The sequence below is a fragment of the Rhamphochromis sp. 'chilingali' genome (genome assembly GCF_963969265.1).
Source record: "Rhamphochromis sp. 'chilingali' genome assembly, chromosome: 10".
Taxonomy (NCBI): Eukaryota; Metazoa; Chordata; class Actinopteri; order Cichliformes; family Cichlidae; genus Rhamphochromis; species Rhamphochromis sp. 'chilingali'.
Genome location: NC_137937.1, coordinates 39,489,218 through 39,506,494, shown reverse-complemented (window position 1 = coordinate 39,506,494; position 17,277 = coordinate 39,489,218). Strand labels below are relative to the sequence as shown.

The 17,277-nt window shown below is 46.7% G+C and overlaps 2 protein-coding genes across 5 annotated transcripts; one reads left to right on the top strand and one right to left on the bottom strand.

Annotated features, from left to right (window-relative positions):
* Positions 1-2,561: 2,561 nt before the first annotated feature.
* plpp7a (phospholipid phosphatase 7a (inactive)) lies at positions 2,562-13,659 on the bottom strand. 4 transcript variants are annotated; one of them, XM_080892867.1, is made up of 5 exons: positions 12,902-13,659; positions 6,954-12,565; positions 6,164-6,489; positions 4,498-4,679; positions 2,562-4,413 (listed from the first exon to the last, which is right to left on the bottom strand). In XM_080892867.1, exons 2-5 carry the CDS (start codon positions 7,133-7,135, stop codon positions 4,210-4,212), a joined length of 894 nt encoding a protein of 297 aa, XP_080748993.1. In that variant the 5' UTR covers positions 7,136-12,565; positions 12,902-13,659; the 3' UTR covers positions 2,562-4,209. The 4 variants fall into 4 exon arrangements, with proteins under 4 accessions (XP_080748993.1, XP_080748994.1, XP_080748995.1 ...); XM_080892868.1 differs by having other exon boundaries at positions 6,954-11,405; XM_080892869.1 differs by lacking the exon at positions 12,902-13,659 and having other exon boundaries at positions 6,954-11,405; positions 11,992-12,005.
* A 1,167-nt stretch (positions 13,660-14,826) lies between these two features.
* Positions 14,827-17,159, top strand: brd3os (BRD3 opposite strand). The gene is made up of 2 exons (XM_080892887.1): positions 14,827-15,429; positions 16,312-17,159. Exon 2 carries the CDS (start codon positions 16,396-16,398, stop codon positions 16,678-16,680), a length of 285 nt encoding a protein of 94 aa, XP_080749013.1. The 5' UTR covers positions 14,827-15,429; positions 16,312-16,395; the 3' UTR covers positions 16,681-17,159.
* The last annotated feature ends 118 nt before the right edge of the window (positions 17,160-17,277 follow it).

The window sequence follows — 17,277 nt, the reverse complement described above, 5'->3', positions numbered from 1 at the left end:
CTGCTTATTTAAGGTCATTCCACAGCATGTCAATCGGAGTCAGGTCAGGACTTTGAGTAGCCCAAAGTCTCCAGTCCCTGACCATCACACTACCACCACCATATTTTACTGCTGGTATGATGTGCATTTTCTGAAAAGCTGTGGTAGTTTCATGCCAGATGTAATGGGACACACACATCTGTCCCAAAGGTCTTGGGGATCATCCAGATGTTTTCTGGCAAACTGAGACGAGCCTTTATCCTTTAGCTCAGCAGTGGTTTTCTCCATGAACCCTGCCATTCAGGCCATTTTGCCCAGTCTCTTTCTTATGGTGGAGTCATGAACTCTGACCTTAACTTCAGTTCTCTGGATGTTGTTCTGGGGTCTTTTCTTCTTTTTGCTCTTTGGGTAATTTTGGTTGGCGGGCCACTCCTGGGAAGGTTCACCACTGGTCCATGTTTTCACCGTATGTGGATAATGGCTGTCACTGTGGATCACTGGACTCCCACAGCTTTAAAAAGACCAGATAAGAAGTTTGCGTACATAAGATTTTCTGGAGGAGGACAGACATTTGTTTAGAACTCTTAAAGATGTCAAAGAAACTCCTTTAAGCAATTACTTTGGTGTTCCTCCACCTCCAAAGAAATATCAGAAGGAGTCCGAACCGCAAAAGAAGCACGCATTCTCGGAGAAGTGGTTGCAGGAGGTGAGCTGGCTTCAAACAAACAATGAACGCACAGAGATGTGGTGCGGAATATGCTGTGAAAATCCCACTCTCGCAGACAAAAACAGTGCCTTTTATATGGACGCAAACGCGGTTTGCAACTTCTTATCTGGTGCGCGTCTTTTATTTTGACAGCGCGTGCGCACCTGCGGACCACTCATGTGCACCCCTGATTATAACATAAACTAACTGAGGTGTATCACATCTTTGAAAAGCTGAGTTCAATCTCTCTGGCCTGATTACTGCCACACCTGTTCTCAATAAGGGCATCACTTAAATCTTTCTCAACACTTCCTCTAACGTCCAGCAGAGGCAGCAGTGAGTCAGCCCCCGCACACTCTCACGTTAAAATTAACATGTTTAAAGCCTCAGAGACTGTTTTGATAATTTTCCCCTCAGAGCACCTGTACAGGAGACGGATGACTTTAGAACTCACATTAAGGGTTTTAATTTGCATTTTGTGAAGTTTTCTGTGAACGGACAATAGCATGGCGCCGTTGTCTGTTCTCATCAGCACGCTGACGCTCTGGGACAACACAAAGGAAAGGTACGCTCTGTCTCAGTGTGTGAAGATGAGAATCAGAAGTACTCCGTCTTCGCCAACTTGTCTGTCACAGGAAGCAAAGCTGACCTTTGACCTCTATGTACCCCTCACCTGTAATCTGTGGCAGGGTTTAATGATGAGGATTATTCCATTTTGGGAATTCCAAAACTTCTTCCCGGTAACTGTCTGTGCAGTTTTCAAGGAACAGGTCATGTGACCTGCAGTGTGCGTTTGGTCCACCACGGCGTGATGACTCATTTTGGACGCTGTCTGCACATGCCGAGGAGAGACATGCCGTCTGTTGTATTAGCAGCTTCGCAGCTGAGACCGGATGATTTCAGACGTGAGTTCATCCCTAAATTCAGACGGTCAGTGTGAGAATAAAAGCTCGACGTCAGCTCGGTTCAGCCCTCACAGGACGCAGGCCCTGACCTTTGACCCGTGTGTTTCAGTGGATCGTGTCTGACTTGGACCTTCAGACCAAAGACATCATTAAGAAGCTCACAGGTTTGACCTTCACCCTTTCACACCGCTTCACTGATGCTAGCTACACAAAGCGCTTCATATGTGGGCGGGGCTTAGAATTTTCTGTGACTGTCTTCACTATGAGAACTCTGTTTAGGAGGAAGCTCTGTGGATTTGTCGCTGGTCTTCTGGTTTTTGGTTCTGTTTCCGTGTCTGTGGATACGTGGTGACCTTAACCACCTGTCATACGACAGAAAACATCATCACGTTTGCCGCACTGGAAAACCACAAGATCATCAAACTGTGTTCGCCGCAGTCCACAGCCTGACCCTGACTGGTTTAATTCACCTGGAAGACACACAGATACAACTAAACCAGGTCCAGACTGGAAACCAGTTCAGTTAAAGGGCCAATTCAGTAACTCTTTGATCCACAAGAAAAGCCTTAAACTTTCCAAGGACTGGAAGCACTTTAAACCTGCAGATGAAGAGACTTTTATTTTGAAATCGCTTCAGGTTGTCAATTATTTTGGTGAAAAGCTCCAGGCTGTGTTTGTCCTTGACTCTTCATCATGGACTTTTTCCATTTCTGGGGAGCAATCTTCACTTCCTCTCCCCTCCCTTTCATAATAAAAGTCCTCCTGTTGTTCAACAGTAAGTCACTTTGTTCCCTAAAGGCTTTTATTGTTTAAGATTATTATTATTATTATTATTATTATTATTATTATTATTATTATTATTATTATTATTATTATTATTATTATTGATAGAATCATTTAAAAAAATCATGTTTTAATGTTTTACAGGTTTATATTTTTTTTTTGCTTTTTCCATTAACAAACCAGTGTTACTCAAAAACAACAACAGGACTACTTTCTGTCCTAAAACACAATGTGTGTCAGCTCAGACTGACAGGATCACAGTCAGTCTGAGCTGAAAACATCTGGCCTTCTCTGATCAAAGGCTTCAAACAAGTTTCTGTAAGCGATGCAGGTGCAGATGGGGGTCATGACCCTCACCTACACATGAACCACTCCCACCACAGTTTAGGCAACAAACAGGTTTTATTTAGCAACTCTGAACAGATGCATAGTTTAAACTTGACATGTTTCGTCATCTCAGCTTTAGGACAAACTAGCCAATGTAGGGGCAGAAAAACTACAGAAACCTTCAGATGAAACATGGTGAATTCTCATTTCTTCATTTTCATCTAGAATCATGAACTCTCTGTATTTGAGCTTTGAAGAGTTAAATATAATGTTTTTAGCTGAAATACTGTTTGACAGACACTAACAAAAGGAAAAGGGAAAGCTCAAGTTTAAGATCCGGGATGTTTTACACAGAGAAACAGAGCAATACAGATCAGGGTATAATCTGCATAAAGACGGCGCTCCGGTAACAGCGTTTAGAACAGAAGAAAAACTTGGACAATTTTTTGTTTTAATAAAAAGTTTGTCTGAGGAGGCGATGTTGGGCTCACTTCCATTCTTTAAATCTATACTTGAAGTCTAATAAAGCAGCTTTGCATGAGTCACAGTTCACACTAGGCATGGTGCAGCCCCTCCCTTCATCCCTTGTCCTAAACAAGCTGATTTAGCTCCTCCCCTTTAAGGTTCTTCTGATTGGACCGTTTCTGGAAGACTCAGGCAGGCCTGTTCTTGTGGAGATTCTGAAAACAAATTGTAAACCTGCTAAACCACAGCAGTGCAAACAGAGACGTGGATGCTGTTAGGGGTTAAGATCAAAGTTCATGTCTTTGATAAATATTGCCCTCATTGGCTGCTTGTTGTGGGACACGATGGCAGCCTTACAGTCGCGGCGTATTTCTGTGAATGCTTCTGTAGGTATTCACCATGCTGACAAACACTTATCGAGCTGATGCCGACTCATCAGGAAAAGAAAAGAGTTTGAAGGAGTCTGAACCTGAGAGGTTTGTTTGCACTTCACGAGTCAGCCTTTCTTATACAATCTGGCATCGTCACACTTTCAGATACATAATCAGCACCTGTTCGAAAGTTTCTGAGATTTGATGAGACAGTCAACACAATCGTTTTGGGAAAACTTCCCCGAAAAGAGAATCTGTAGCGCCAGTATAACACCCGAGCTTTAGCTCTGAGGAGCAACCTTCAGCTTTTGTTGTGAACTCTGTTCTCAGTGAACAATGCAAAAACTATGAAGCTTCAAACAGCCGAGGACGTTCTTCAAATAAAATTCAACATTAGCAGAATGAAAGTCCAAACTCGGTTTCTGACATGAAAAAAAAATTCAACAAAATTTTACTGAAGAATCTGAGATGGTGGCAAGAAAGAAAAGCCCACAGGACGTGGGACTGCAGACACTTCCTGTTTCAGTACCTGTGACTCAAACATTCCTCCTCAGGTCCTCCACAGTTGGGACCACATGGCCCCTGCCTCCTGTCAGCAGCACTGAGCTGATGGAGGGCAGAAAAACCCAGCGAAGCTGGACCCGAGTCTGCAGCAGAACCAGTCTGGACCAGGTCAGACCAGAGTCCAGCCCAGCGTGCCGATGGAGATGAGCGTCTGGCAGGTGGCCGAGTCCAGCCACACCGACTCCACCAGGCTGAAGTGCAGGAAGCCAAGTGCAAAGCCGCAACCTACGTCTGACAGGTGGTGTTTCCCCAGCAACACCCGAGACACGCCCACCAGGAAGGCCCACAGACAGAGTAGGATCCTCAGAGGCACCTGGAGGACAGGAGGCGGACACACCTGGATCAGGTTTGTAAACTGTTCCAGTCTTTGTTATCTGTGAAGCAGCAAGCTACTCACCGCCAGCACCAGGTGGTTCAGCAGAAACTTGGACACCATGACGGCCCGACTGGCGTGGGCTGCTGGGAACGAGTACATATCCATGGCAATGTAGTCAAAAAAGGTTGGCGGGAAATCCCACGGTCCCCGACGTTTGACCAACTTCTGCATCCCAGCAACCGTCATCACATCTAGTATCAGCGCTGCAGATAGACAGGTGAGAGACAGGTGAGACAGGCGAGAGACAGACAGGTGAGAGACAGGTGAGACAGGCGAGAGACAGACAGGTGAGAGACAGGTGAGACAGGCGAGAGAGGTGAGAGAGGTGAGAGACAGGTGAGACAGGCGAGAGAGGTGAGAGACAGACAGGTGAGAGACAGGTGAGACAGCAGAGAGACAGGCAGGTGAGAGACAGGTGAGAGAGCAGAGAGACAGGCAGGTGAGAGACAGGTGAGAGAGCAGAGAGACAGGCAGGTGAGAGACAGGTGAGAGAGCAGAGAGACAGGCAGGCGAGAGACAGGTGAGAGAGCAGAGAGACAGGCAGGCGAGAGACAGGTGAGAGAGCAGAGAGACAGGCAGGCGAGAGACAGGTGAGAGAGCAGAGAGACAGGCAGGCGAGAGACAGGTGAGAGAGGCGAGAGACAGGCGAGAGACAGGCAGGTGAGAGACAGGTGAGACAGGCGAGAGACAGGCGAGAGACAGGCAGGTGAGAGACAGGTGAGACAGGCGAGAGACAGGCAGGTGAGAGACAGGTGAGACAGCAGACAGACAGACAGGTGAGAGACAGGTGAGACAGCAGACAGACAGGCAGGTGAGAGACAGGTGAGACAGCAGAGAGACAGGCAGGTGAGAGACAGGTGAGACAGCAGAGAGACAGGCAGGTGAGAGACAGGTGAGACAGGCGAGAGACAGGTGAGACAGCAGAGAGATAGGCAGGTGAGAGACAGGTGAGACAGCAGAGAGAGAGACAGGTGAGACAGCAGAGAGACAGGCAGGTGAGACAGCAGAGAGACAGGCAGGTGAGACAGGCGAGAGACAGGCAGGTGAGAGACAGGTGAGACAGGCGAGAGACAGGTGAGACAGCAGAGAGACAGGCAGGTGAGAGACAGGTGAGACAGCAGAGAGACAGGCAGGTGAGACACAGGTGAGACAGCAGAGAGACAGGCAGGTGAGAGAGACAGGTGAGAGACAGGTGAGACAGCAGAGAGACAGGCAGGTGAGAGACAGGTGAGACAGCAGAGAGACAGACAGGTGACAGGCAGGTGAGAGACAGGTGAGACAGCAGAGAGACAGGCAGGTGAGAGACAGGTGAGACAGGCGAGAGACAGACAGGTGAGAGACAGGTGAGACAGCAGAGAGACAGACAGGTGAGAGACAGGTGAGACAGCAGAGAGACAGGCAGGCGAGAGACAGGTGAGACAGCAGAGAGACAGGCAGGCGAGAGACAGGTGAGAGAGGCGAGAGACAGACAGGCGAGAGACAGGTGAGAGAGGCGAGAGAAAGACAGGTGAGAGACAGGTGAGACAGACAGGTGACAGACAGGTGAGAGACAGGTGAGACAGCAGAGAGACAGGCAGGTGAGAGACAGGTGAGAGACAACAGAGAGAGGCGAGAGACAGACAGGTGAGAGACAGTTAAGACAGCAGAGAGACAGACGAGACAGCAGAGAGACAGACAGGTGTCTGACCCAGCAACAGGTTGACAAGCACTTCCTGTCCAGCCAGCGTGCTGCTCCTCCACAGGCAGATTAGGGTGCCACAGATCCAGGGGAGGGCGTGGCCAGTGAGGGCCAGCAAGGTGATCATGGGGCGGAGCGGGGCCCCGGAGCCGCGGGCTCCCACGCAGACCCCTAGACGCTTTGAGAGACTGATGTCAATGGCGAGCAGAGAGCTGATGGCGATACCTTTGAAAGACGGGTTAAGCTGCATGCAGTCCTGCTCCGGCCAGCGGGAGGCATCCTTCGCACCGCCGCTGTCAGCAGTTGGACCGCTCTCGGAGGACTCTCTGGCCCCCCTGAGGACAAGACCAGACTCCATTAGAAAAACCCACATTTTATGTGGGTAAACAGACTGTTGCATGAACACAACTACACTTCCCATCATGCTTTTGTTTACAGGTGCTCAGACTGGCCCAGTGAAGGAGCATCAGCGAACACTGAGATCACCACCTAAAATCTGATTGTCAGGCAGCTTCCTCTCTGCATGTTAATGCTGAGGGAGAGGAGCTCCCACAGTCTGAGGAGGAGGTCACAGACTGAGCTCTGAACTCCTTAAAAATAACTCGGCTCTTCTCAGGCGTCGTGTTTCAGAAGGTTTTATTAAAGCACCGTTACGTTTAAAGGTCACATTCTGATTTTGCATTACTGAATTTAACTGAAGATGATCCAGGATCAGGTCACAGAAAAAGTTTGAGCACCTAAATGAAACTCTGGTCTCGGTCCAGGTCCCGAGTCTGTGGGCGGAGCTTGTTTGTCTTACCTCCCCCCTGTGCTGTCCTGCTGACTCTGCTGTCTGAACACAGGTCTCCTCGGACCTCCGCCCCCCCGTCCCTCCCCCACCGCCTGTTCCCGGCGGGATGGCTGGTTCAGGGACAGAAACTCGGGCCGGTTCAGGACATTGTTGCGGTCTCTGGCCCGGAATTGGGCCTGGCTGCCGGGCATGGTGGTGGTGCAGCGGTGGAGGACGTGCTGGGCCGGGTCTGACTCTGTGGGATCTGCTATTAATAGACCTGCTGGCCTTCTTCTTCTGCTCTCAGCTGTTATTGTGTGTGTGTGTGTGTGTGTGTGTGTGTGTGTGTGTGTGGGGGGGGGGGGGTGTTAAAGGGATACTCTGTCTATTTTACTGCGTCTCACCAAAGGTATGTGGACACTTGAATCATAATGGGGGTGGCAGGTCAAAGGTCAAAAGTAAATAGACATGAGGCTGTAGCTGTCCCAAAACGTCGGCTGCATCCTCCAGAGGCCGCATTTGTAGACAATTACGTCACAGCAACGCGAAGAAGGCTGTCCCAATTCACAGACTCCTCTGAATGCAGCCGACAAATGCGTCCTCCTTTTCCCCAGATTTGAAGGATGGGTCGGGTGTGTCCTTTACTGCCACCATATCCCAGAATTCATAGCGCAGCCCAGGCAATTCCAGTTTCCAACAATGGCGGCCGCTACTAAGTTTTAAAATTACTCTTACTAATCTTTCTGGGTCACAAAATAAACTTTTAACATATTTTCAGGCGAGAAAGTAGCTGTGTAAACTTCAAATATCTGCTCGGTTTATCAAGATATCGCATATTTGCAAAAGTGCTTCGACGTTTTCGGAGACGTCTTCTACCCACCAGCTCGACAGCGAGCCGGGAGCTCGAGGGTCACTGAAGCCGCCGAGAACGGCACAACTCCCGGCACATCATTTTCAGATCACCGCGGACTTTTGCTGCTCAGGTTAAACGTGATATATGAGTCACTTAGATAACTTAAACATGTTATTGTTGGGCTTTTTTCAGTGTTTTGTTTGTTCGTGAGTAAATCGGTTTGGCTGAGATTAAAGTTATTAGATTAAATAAAACTTTATTAATCCATCGGGTGGGTTCCTCCTTTGTTTTCACACAGCTGATTAAATGTCAAGCACTGATTACGTAGAGGCGTTGCAATATTGATCCATAAAAATCTACCGTTCACTCTACATACTATTGTGAGGGATACGGATGATTTATTCTGATTACTGGGCTTTTATATGGGGAACAGATTCTATTAGGAAGTGTTTATGCACCAAATATTTTAGATAGATTGTTTTATTCAAACCTTCTGGCAAAAACCTCCTCTGTGTGTCTGAATCACGTAATAATTGGTGGGGATTTTAACTGTGGTCTGAGTCCTGAAACTGATTATGATCCACCAGAATCTCAACCACCTTCAAAAATGGCAAAGGCTGCAGTGGACTTCTGCTCAGATCTTGGTCTTTTTGATGCCTGGAGAGTTTGTAATCCACATGTGAAAGACTTTACAGTTTTCTTTTTCCAGAATTGATTACATGTTTGTTTCTAGATCTGTCCTTGACAGAACTCAGGGTTGTTTGATCAACACATGCGCTCTCTCAGACCACTCATCAGTCTCAATGGAGTTATTACCACCTTATTATGATCCCTTGTTTACACACTGGCGGCTAAGCCCAGCTCTCCTTAGTGACCCTGAATTTGTCAAATATTTAGAAGATCAGTGGGAACTTTTTCTTTCTACAAATGACTTACCAGGGGTTAGTGCTTCTACTCTGTGGGAGGCGGGTAAGGCATTTCTCAGGGGCTCTATTATCTCTTTCACCTCAGCGAAAAAGAAGAGCACCTTAGCCAAACAATTAGTACTTGAACGCGACATTACTAACTTGGAGAGGGAGTTTAAGAAATCCTCGTCTGTTTCTGTGCTTAAAAAACTGGATGCAGCCAGATCAGCCCTGGACCAACTACTAACTCAGAAAGCAGAAACTGCAATATTCTATGCAAAGCATAGATTATTTGAATCGGGCAACAAACCTGGACGCTTACTTGCCCGACTTGCACAGGGGAAAAAGGGCTCTTATGCAATACCCTCTCTAAAAGATAAGAAAGGTGTTTTACAATTCGAGGCTAAACTTATCAGCAAAATAATGAAAGAGTTCTATCAGGATATTCCCCTGAGTGTCAAAGTACTGTAGATCAGGGGTGTCAAACTCTTTTTAGTTCAGGGGCCACATGGAGAAAAGTCTATTCTCAAGTGGGCCGGACTGGTAAAATCATTGTATACATAACAACTTCAGATTGTTTTCTTTGTTTTAATACGATCAACATAAAAATAAAGCTAGAGCCTGTGGACAGTATGCCCAAAGTAGTACAGGCACAACATGCTATTAATCATAAAACATCTCAAGTTATTTGAAAACTCTGAGGACAAAGAACAAGCACACAGTGCCTCAGTGATTCACAGAACTGTTTCACAGATCACAGAACTACATCAGGGTGTCACTTCGCAGGCAGCAATGTAGATAAAAATAATGAAATGCTGTTCCCCAAACAAGTACAAGAACCACAGAATAAGTTAAATATATAAATCAAATATAATCAATTAGAAACACTCTCACATCAACATAAAAACATATAAACATAAAGCTGGAGCCTGAGGACAGTATGTCCAAAAGCACAACATAGCTATTAATCATAAAACATCTCAAGTTATTTGAAAATTCTGAGGACAAAGAACAAGCACACAGTGCCTCAGTGATTCACAGAACTACATCAGGGTGTCTCATGCAGCACTTTCAGTGGGGTTGCATCGTTTATGTGACTCCTGATACCTGCTCATCAATATCAGGCTTCACATCCTGAGCGGCAGCTAACTTCAGGATGTGATTCGAGTGCCTGTGCGTGAGCCTTGAGTGCAGTTTTGTTTTATTTATGCTCATTACAGAGAAACTTGCTCACAAAGATACGTGCTTCCCAACATGCACAATAGTTTTGCAGCGAGGGCGTCAAGTTGGGGTAACCTGGCAGGAGATTCTGACAGAATGTGTTCAAGTCAGCTGCAGCAAATTTTCCCTTCAAATCCGAGTCACGCTGCAAGTCTGTTATTTCAAGTTGGATCCGGACGGGCAGATCAGAGGGATTCACGGTGAACGGCGAGCACAAAACTTTGAAGTCTTTCTCCAGTTCACCAAAAATCTGAAATCGTTGCTCAAACTCTAGTAATAGTCCTGTTATTTTATCTTTGAACTGCTTCATATCCGCCACACTTTGGATCGTGCACACATTTTTCAGACAGGGGAAGTGAGCTGCATCACCACCAGCGAGCTGCGTCTCCCACAATAACAGCTTCAACTTGAAATGCTGTCATAATACTGCGTGACAACTTTGTTGCGTCCTTGCAGCTGTTTGTTCAAGTTATTCAGGTGCTCTGTAACATCCACCATAAATGCAAGGTGCTGCATCCATTCTGCAGAATGAAATTCTAACACTGGTTTCCCCTTTTCTTCCATAAACTGTTCAATTTCTTCTCGTAAATCAAAGAAACGCCTCAGCACAGCACCTCGGCTCAGCCATCTTACCTCAGTGTGGTATGGCAGGCCATAGATGTGGTCTTTCTCTCTGAGAAGACTGTCAAACTGACGCTGATTGAGGCTTCTGGATGAAATTAACAGTTTGGATGACCACCTTCATGGCGTTATCCATTTTCAGTGACTTGCAACACAAAGCCTCCTGGTGCAAAATACAGTGAAAAGTCCAAAAACCACGTCCTCCATTTGCAGATTGCACTTTATCTCTGAACCTTTTTACAACGCCTGCTTTCTTCCCGATCATTGAGGGCGCACCATCTGTAGCCAGGCTGACAGCGCGGGACCGGTCCACTCCGACCCTGTCCAACGCGCCGACGAGTGCGGTGAAAATATCAGCTGCGGTCGCTGTATCTGTCATCGGTACCAACTCCACGAACTCCTCGGTGACGGTCAATGTGTCATCAACTCCGCGGATGAAAATTGCCAGTTGTGCAACATCTGTAATGTGCCTTCATCAATTGCAACTGAAAACACAATAAATGACTATTTTTTGTCCAAATCCGCTGAAAGATCAGAAATCCTGTCGGCAACTGTGTTTCCTGTCGGGCTGATATTTGCAAAGGACTGGCGCTTTTCGGGGCACACAATCTCCGATGCCTTCATCATACATGTGTTTACAAATTCACCCTCACTAAATGGTTTTGAAGCTAGTGCAATGTCGTTGGCAACGAGGTAGCTAGCTTTCACTGCAGCATCACTGATGCCTCGGCTGTGAGTAAACACAGACTGCAGTTTCTTCAGACCCGCCAACAGTTCATTCACCTTCTCTCTTCTCCGCTGTCCTTGAAAGTTGTCATATTTGTCGGCATGAAGACTCACGTAGTGGCGACGAAGGTTATATTCTTTCAGCACTGCAACATGCTGGGAACACACCAAACATACAGCTTTCACTTCCGTGAATAAACAGGAGGATGACCATTTTTCTTGGAACACTCTGCACTCTGCAGCCACTTTTCTCTTTTTGACAGAGACATATTGGGCCAATGAGGGTGCCAAAGCACATCGGGTTTAAATTTCGCGGGCAAAACAAAGTAGCTCACAATTGCTATTGCGCCATCCAATGGACACAATTGGAACAGCAGTTTCTTTATTGAAAAATTGCTGCTCATTTTTATACTTTACAAAATCATCTCACGGGCCAGATTAGGCCCGCAAATGGGTTTAATCCGGCCTGCGGGCCGTCTGTTTGACACCCCTGCTGTAGATGCTAGGATATTGTTTCTTGATAATGTTAATCTCCCTATACCATCAGAGGAAAGTCGATTAGATCTTTGCAGTCCTATTAGGGCGCAGGAAATCTTAGATGCAATCAAATCCTTACAGAGTGGAAAAGCTCCAGGCCCTGATGGGTTTGGGCCAGAGTTTTACAAAAAATGGCCAAACACATGGTGGGTCCTTTATTAAAAATGTATGTAGAATCTCTTGAGAGGGGCACACTTCCACTCACCTTAAACCTTGCCCATATATGATCTTAAAGGATAAACCTGCAGATCTGTGTACATCTTACAGACCTCTAAGTTTACTCGGTGATAGCAAGGAGCAGACGGCCGAGTTTAATAAACTCCACCGACACAGCGGTGACGCAAATCTGAAGGGCAGACCGTCCCATTTCACAGACGCTCACTTCTCGGTCTTCGGAGGACCCGGGCCACGTAGAACGCGAAGGCCGGGTCCTCCGAAGGATGCGGCCTAGGTAGCTGATGCTCTGTGTAGTTGGATTGGCTCTTTGCAGCAGGGACAAAAACAGCTGTGTAATGGAGGAGGTCACTGTAAGTGGGATGGACTTGACCTCCTGACTATGACTGATGTAGATGATAAGGTGCTGACTCTAAGAATCCACAATCTCAACAGGGTTGTCCGATAAGAACAGATGGCATATCCATAAAATCCACTGCCACTCAGGTATCTGTCGTTCACTCATTTATTTAGCAAGAATCCGAAGCACACATCCATAATGTGAGTGAGGGGATTTAACAGACTGTAAAATGCTATATGCCGTGTGGTGAGTGATGGTGTGGTTTCTGTTGGAAAGAACATAAAAGTCTTCCATAATTAGGTGAACAGAGTGAATTAAATGTGTAATACAACAATACAAACAATACTGGATAGTGGAACATTCAACCAAAATAAGGGAGTGTCAACAAATGCTAATTTTACTATTTACATAAATCCTAACTAGGCACTTTACATTAGAGCTAACATGAGAAATTAGTGACGGTCCCTTAATGACCGCACGGCAGAGGCTGCTTCGCAGTAAACGGCAGTAACAATCGGTAAACAAAGTGTGCGCCAAGGATTAAACAAGGGAGGATAATGGCCGCAGCAAAGAACAAACACGATAAAACACAGAAACTTACAGTCTCATGGACGCACACTGCTAACAGCATTAGAGGAATGAAAATCCACACGGTGAGTAAAACTCTGCTGACTCTTCCCACCTGCAGCTCCGACCGAACTCTCTGCGTCGACATGTGCGTAATGATGAGGTAGAATTGTGTCTTCTGATTGGTGAAGAGAATGGGTTGCCTCACCGCTCATTGGCTAAACGGCAGCCGTATGCTGATATCTTACTCCGCAGATGCGGCTCCGTTCGTGAGTTCTGCGAACTGGCTGGCCTTTTGTACAAGCTGCCATAGCAGCCTCCGTTTGGCCAACTTTCTGAAAAAGTTGAACAGCTGAGCTGGTTTCAGGTGAGATCTTTGTCCCGGCAGGTGTCAGAGCAGCGGGGACTAATTAAAGGACTGTGAGCACCTGGGGACAGGTGTCCAATCAGCTGACAGGAAAGGTGACTCGTGTTTGCGCATATACTGGCTGTGTCCCAATTCAGGGTCTGCACGCTTGAAGTACGCGCACTACGCGTACTACGTACGGTGCGTACTATAAGTACGAGAAGTGCGGAAGTGAGAGGCTTGTGAAATGGGACGGTATACGCTTCGTCGTGCTGTTCAGGTTGCCTAGCAACCATGATACTAACCGTGAGACACGTTACATACAGCTTTGTTTGACAGAAATGAAGGAGAAAAATGTTTTGTTGGTCATTCATTTTTGTCATGACATCACTTTGATTAGTTGAGTATCTGAGGCTGAGACCACGGGACTGTAAACATGATTGTTGGGCTTCATGTCTGTGCTGAACACTCATTTAAGATTAGCTAGTAAATGACAATTAGCTAATGTTGCTCATGAGACTAAAGTCATCTCACTGTCGTGATGTAAATATAATATGGCCAATATTATAGTATTGTCAGATTATTATGATTGATATATATATATATATACACACACATTATATATATATATATATATATATATATATATATATATATATATATATATATATATATATATATATATATATCTATATCCATCCATAGGTCCCTCATCCTATTCATGTAGCCCCTTCCGCCGGGGTTACTTGCGTAGTAGCATTCCAACAACGCCCTGTTTTCGTCCCTTGCCCACCGATGCCTTCTTGTTCCAGTAGCCCACTTTTCGTCAGGGTGCCCTGGTTCCTCAACACCTGACGCGGACCTTGTTGATCCGGGCGACGTCCGAGCCGGCATGCCTTCATATTTATCTGTCTCGCTCATGTCTGCGGTAGGCTTGCTTAGCATAGGGGGTCTAGCCTTAGGACCCTTACTGGATACAGACGCCCCAGGCAGGAATCGATCCTCTGTTCCAAAGGCGTGTAGTTTAACCACTACGCTATATATACACACACACACATATATCACTGACTTTCAGCTTGTTGTGTTTGTGGATATATGACTGACGTTAATTATTACACATTCGCACATAAATAAGTGACGTCATATTCAGTACTTTTGACAGTTCACTCTTCGGCCGCTCCATCCTATTAGGGAAATTCTACATACATAAATGTAAATTTCAAAACTCAACCCCATCATTTAATTTGTTTTTGATTGAAATTGAATATTACTTAAACTCTCTTAAATTAACTTCCAATAAAAAGGGTTTATCATTGATTGAAATTCATTCAGAAATGTTTAATGAATGAGCTGTCACAACTTTCAAATACAAAGTTGTTATGAAGTCTGTCACATTCCCCCCTTTTTTTCTTTTTTTATCCTTTATTTATTTATCCTTCTTATTTCATTGTACTATATATTGTTACTCTTATTTGCCTTGTATGTCCACTGTACAAACTGAACTGAACTTTATAATTTCAATAAAGTTTGGAAAGAAAAAAAAACCCTCCTCGGCCGCTCCCTTCTGCCGTGTTTTGCGGCAAAATTATCCACACCCACCGCCGCGCTATGAATTGTGGGATATATGGGACCACGAAGCGTGCACCGGACCACGCTTGATATTTGGGGAAATCGACGGCGCATTTGGAGTATGCGTTTGAAGTACACTTCAAATTGGGACAGCCGTCGTTGCGTGGCGGTGACGTAACCGCACTTAAAATGCGTACTTCAAGCGTGCAGACCCTGAATTGGGACACAGCCACTGTCGGTAACGTCAGGAGTGGAACATCTGTGACCGCGCGCTTTGTTGCTGCCCGGACCAGACTGCAGACGCACCGTTGCTATTGGTTTCAACGGAAGCTCCAGACGCTCTGCGGCTAAAGGCTAACCATGCTAACGTCAGCAGGGCTGAAACACGGTGAAACGTCACAGCTTATTTCTGATGTTTTCAGCTTCGGCGTGTATTGACGTTGACGTCATCGTCGCGGGGAGCTCGTGCTGTGACCTGATCCCTGATGAGCTAACTGAGGCTAAGAACTAGCAGCGGGATTAGCCGGAGGCTGCGGCTTCAGCATTCTGAGCAGGAGCTGTTAGCCGCTCGGCCAGCGGAGCTCAGCCCGGGATGAGGCGCTGCAGCCGGTGGGGACGACAGCAGGAGGGCGGCCAAGCTGATGGAGGTAAACCCGGTGAATTTCCCACAGCCGTAATTACCGTTCAAAATAACTTTATTCACATTGAGCAGAGAGACTCGTGGATGTAGTGAATGAGGACATACAGAGGGTTGGTGTGACAGAGGAGGATGTTGATAGAGTCTGATTCACCATCAGCGATGACCCCAGCACTCCCAGTCAATCCGAATTTGGTTTTAAATTAAAGAGCAAGCTGTTCACCTTTCTTCAGAGTATGAGGTACGGGTCACCTGTGAAGACCTCCAAGGTTTCAGGTTCTTCACAGTGTCAGTTTAATCCAATTTCATTTATATTATTAGCACCACAGCAACTGTCACCTCAAAGTACTTTCTACTGTAAGGTAAAGAGCATACAGTAATACTGAGAAAGCCCCAAAGATCTGACAACTCCCTATGAGCAAGCACTTTGGCGACAGTGGGAAGGAAAAACTCTTAACAGGAAGTAACCCCTATTAGAATCAGGCTCAGGGAGGGGCGGGGCCATCTGCCGCGACTGGTTGGGGTGAAAGAAGGAAGACAGGATAAAGACATGCTGTGGAAGAGAGACCGGGATCGATAACAAGTATGATTCAATGCACAGAGGTCTAATAACACAGAGTGAAGAAGAAACACCCAGTGCATCATGGGAATCCCCGGCAGCCTACGTCTATTGCAGCGTAACTGAGGGAGGATTCAGGGTCACCTGGTCCAGCCCTAACTATATGCTTTAGCAAAAAGGAAAGTTTGAATCTTAAAAGCAGAGCTAGTGTCTGTCTCCTGAATGCAAACTGGAAGCTGGTGATGAGGTCTAACACCTGTCCACACCTGTATGAGTATTTGAGGGCGGGGTCAGAACTCTGAACTCTAATGGTTCACCTGTGCTCTTCTTCAGGTGTGAGGTTATGACGGGGTCAGACTTTGTCCTGAGACAGTCCAATCTGGACCAAGTCGCACTGGTCCTTGGAGCGCCGACGCCATGTCAGACATGTCTGATCCAGCTGTCGTAGAGGGACAGGCTCCTCACTGTTCTGCTCGGCCCCCCCTGGCAGAGAAGGCGCTGTCCGAGGTCTTCGGGCGGCTGCGGTATCGCGACACGTCACTGCTCATCTGGCAGCAGCAGCAGCTGGAAGCAGCACCGCCCTCCACCTACCTGAGCCGCAGCCAATCAGCCTGGTACAGTAACTATGGCAACCAGGCAGTCCTGGTCCGAGACAGGAGGGGTGCGGACGAGGGGCGGTCCCGGATCTGCAGCATCATGTGACGCAGAGCAGTTCAGTTTGGTCACTAACAAACATTTTGTTTTTAATTTAGAGAACTGTCCAATCAGAGAGAAGCATTAAGATCCACGCCCCCGCCCCTCTCTCACCCACTGACTGCAGACAGGAAAAAAACGAACAGTATTAATTGTCAGCTTGGCGAGCTCCAGCGTCAGCTCTGATGACCAGTTTAATGGACTTCCTGCCCTACAGGGGGCGTCCCGTGTCAGTATCTAACCCTAGTGTCCTCCATTTTGATTTGGGGAATGAAGCCAGCAGCACCACACTGAAACCATCACCTTCATCCAGCATGCCACCAAAAGACATTGTCCTGTTTGAAACCCTTAAGTGACCAATCAGCACGCAGTTACAGCACACTGGTGCTTTCTGGGTAAAATCATTGTCACAGAGAAATTGAAGGTAACGAGTCTTCAGACGTGTTACTGATTTATGGAAACGACGAATAAAATGTTTTCTTGTTTTAGCTCTGTCATTCTTACTCAGTGAAGACTGTCTGAGAGCGCCCCCTAATGTCAGGCCAGTGAAACTGATATACAAACAAGGCCAAGCACAGTTCCACCAGCGCGATGAAGAAATGTTGC

Excerpts from the sequence above, each read along its gene's own strand:
- brd3os (XM_080892887.1), top strand. The coding sequence starts at position 16,396 with ATGTCAGACATGTCTGATCCAGCTGTCGTAGAGGGACAGGCTCCTCAC.
- plpp7a (XM_080892867.1), bottom strand. The coding sequence starts at position 7,135 with ATGCCCGGCAGCCAGGCCCAATTCCGGGCCAGAGACCGCAACAATGTC. Across the intron at positions 4,680-6,163 it reads GCTTGTCAACCTGTTGCTGG|CGCTGATACTAGATGTGATG; the intron begins GTCAGACACCTG and ends GTCTATCTGCAG. Across the intron at positions 4,414-4,497 it reads TGAACCACCTGGTGCTGGCG|GTGCCTCTGAGGATCCTACT; the intron begins GTGAGTAGCTTG and ends CCTGTCCTCCAG.